Source organism: Alligator sinensis, unplaced genomic scaffold, assembly GCF_000455745.1.
Source record: "Alligator sinensis unplaced genomic scaffold, ASM45574v1 scaffold1660_1, whole genome shotgun sequence".
NCBI classification, from domain to species: domain Eukaryota; kingdom Metazoa; phylum Chordata; order Crocodylia; family Alligatoridae; genus Alligator; species Alligator sinensis.
Genome location: NW_005843061.1, coordinates 101,053 through 102,044, shown reverse-complemented (window position 1 = coordinate 102,044; position 992 = coordinate 101,053). Strand labels below are relative to the sequence as shown.

The following is a 992-nucleotide window of genomic DNA, read 5'->3' as shown; positions in this document are numbered from 1 at the left end:
CAAGCGCCTGCCCCCACCTCGTGCGGCTGCCGGTCGTGCTTGCGGTGCCGGGCGCTCGGCTCCCGGTGCTCCTTGCTGACGTGCACGATTTGACCCTTGGTGCTTTTCCGCACCAGGTGCCGGCGCACCCCGGGCACGTCCTCGAACCTGTGACCTGCCAGGAGCCGGGGCGGAGGGCTGAGCAGGCAGGGCCACGGGTATGCGGGCAAATGGCTCGGGGAGGCCTGTCCTGGCACTGCCGGGTGCCTGCCGCGGCGAGGGCACCCTGGGCAGACACTGGGCCTGGGCTGGGTGGGGAAGGGGGTCTACCCTAGGGCCTGGGGGAGGGCTGGGGTTATGGGAGGGCACAGGGGGGATGCCGCATGCAGGGAGCAGCTCTGTGCCTCCGCCGGCCCCCCTGCCTGGGCTGGGACGCGGGTGAGCCCCGCATGGGGGACTGGGGACACCCCCGCCCAGCTCTCCGTGGCCCCGCTGCCCACGCTCACTCTTCATGTAGTCCAGATCGGCCGAGGCCAGCGTCTGCGCCTCCGACTCGTCCGTGGGCACCTTCTGGTACTGGGCCTGCTCCACGCCCGTCATGCTGCCGATGCGCCGGCGCTCGTGCAGGTTGTAGCTGCGGTGCCCAGGCTGCGACTTGGCCAAGGGGCGCCCGGGGGAGCCGGGCTCGTCCAGCCCCGTGCCCTCGGCCTCGCGCTCTTCCTCGGCCTCCGGACTGCAACACGCACCCCTGCCTCAGCATCCACTCCCAGAGCCAAGCTGGGGGTCGATGCCCACCCCCCCCCCCCGGCATCCCCGGGCCCTGCAGCAAAGTCACTCACCTGGGACCCCTGGCGTCGTGGGGGGCGGCAGGTACGGGCACGGGCGGACTGGGCTCAGCCGGGGAGCTGGGGGCGGACGACTCCTCGGTCCGACGCTCGCCTGCGTCATCCTCCTGCAGGAAAAACTGAGACAAAGGGAGGGGGCGCATGGGGCCGGCAGGCGCCACCCCCCCC

At 72.7% G+C, this 992-nt stretch overlaps 1 protein-coding gene across 1 annotated transcript in view; it reads right to left on the bottom strand.

Moving 5' to 3' along the window:
• The window catches only part of SLC4A2 (solute carrier family 4 member 2), a 13,194-nt gene that overhangs the window by 7,358 nt on the left and 4,844 nt on the right, over window positions 1-992 (bottom strand). The window contains exons 3-5 of the mRNA XM_025193521.1: window positions 819-985; window positions 486-712; window positions 18-154 (exon numbers count right to left, since the gene is read on the bottom strand). Coding sequence (XP_025049306.1) covers window positions 18-154; window positions 486-712; window positions 819-985 — 531 coding nt within the window. The remainder of the gene's footprint in view (window positions 1-17; window positions 155-485; window positions 713-818; window positions 986-992) is intronic.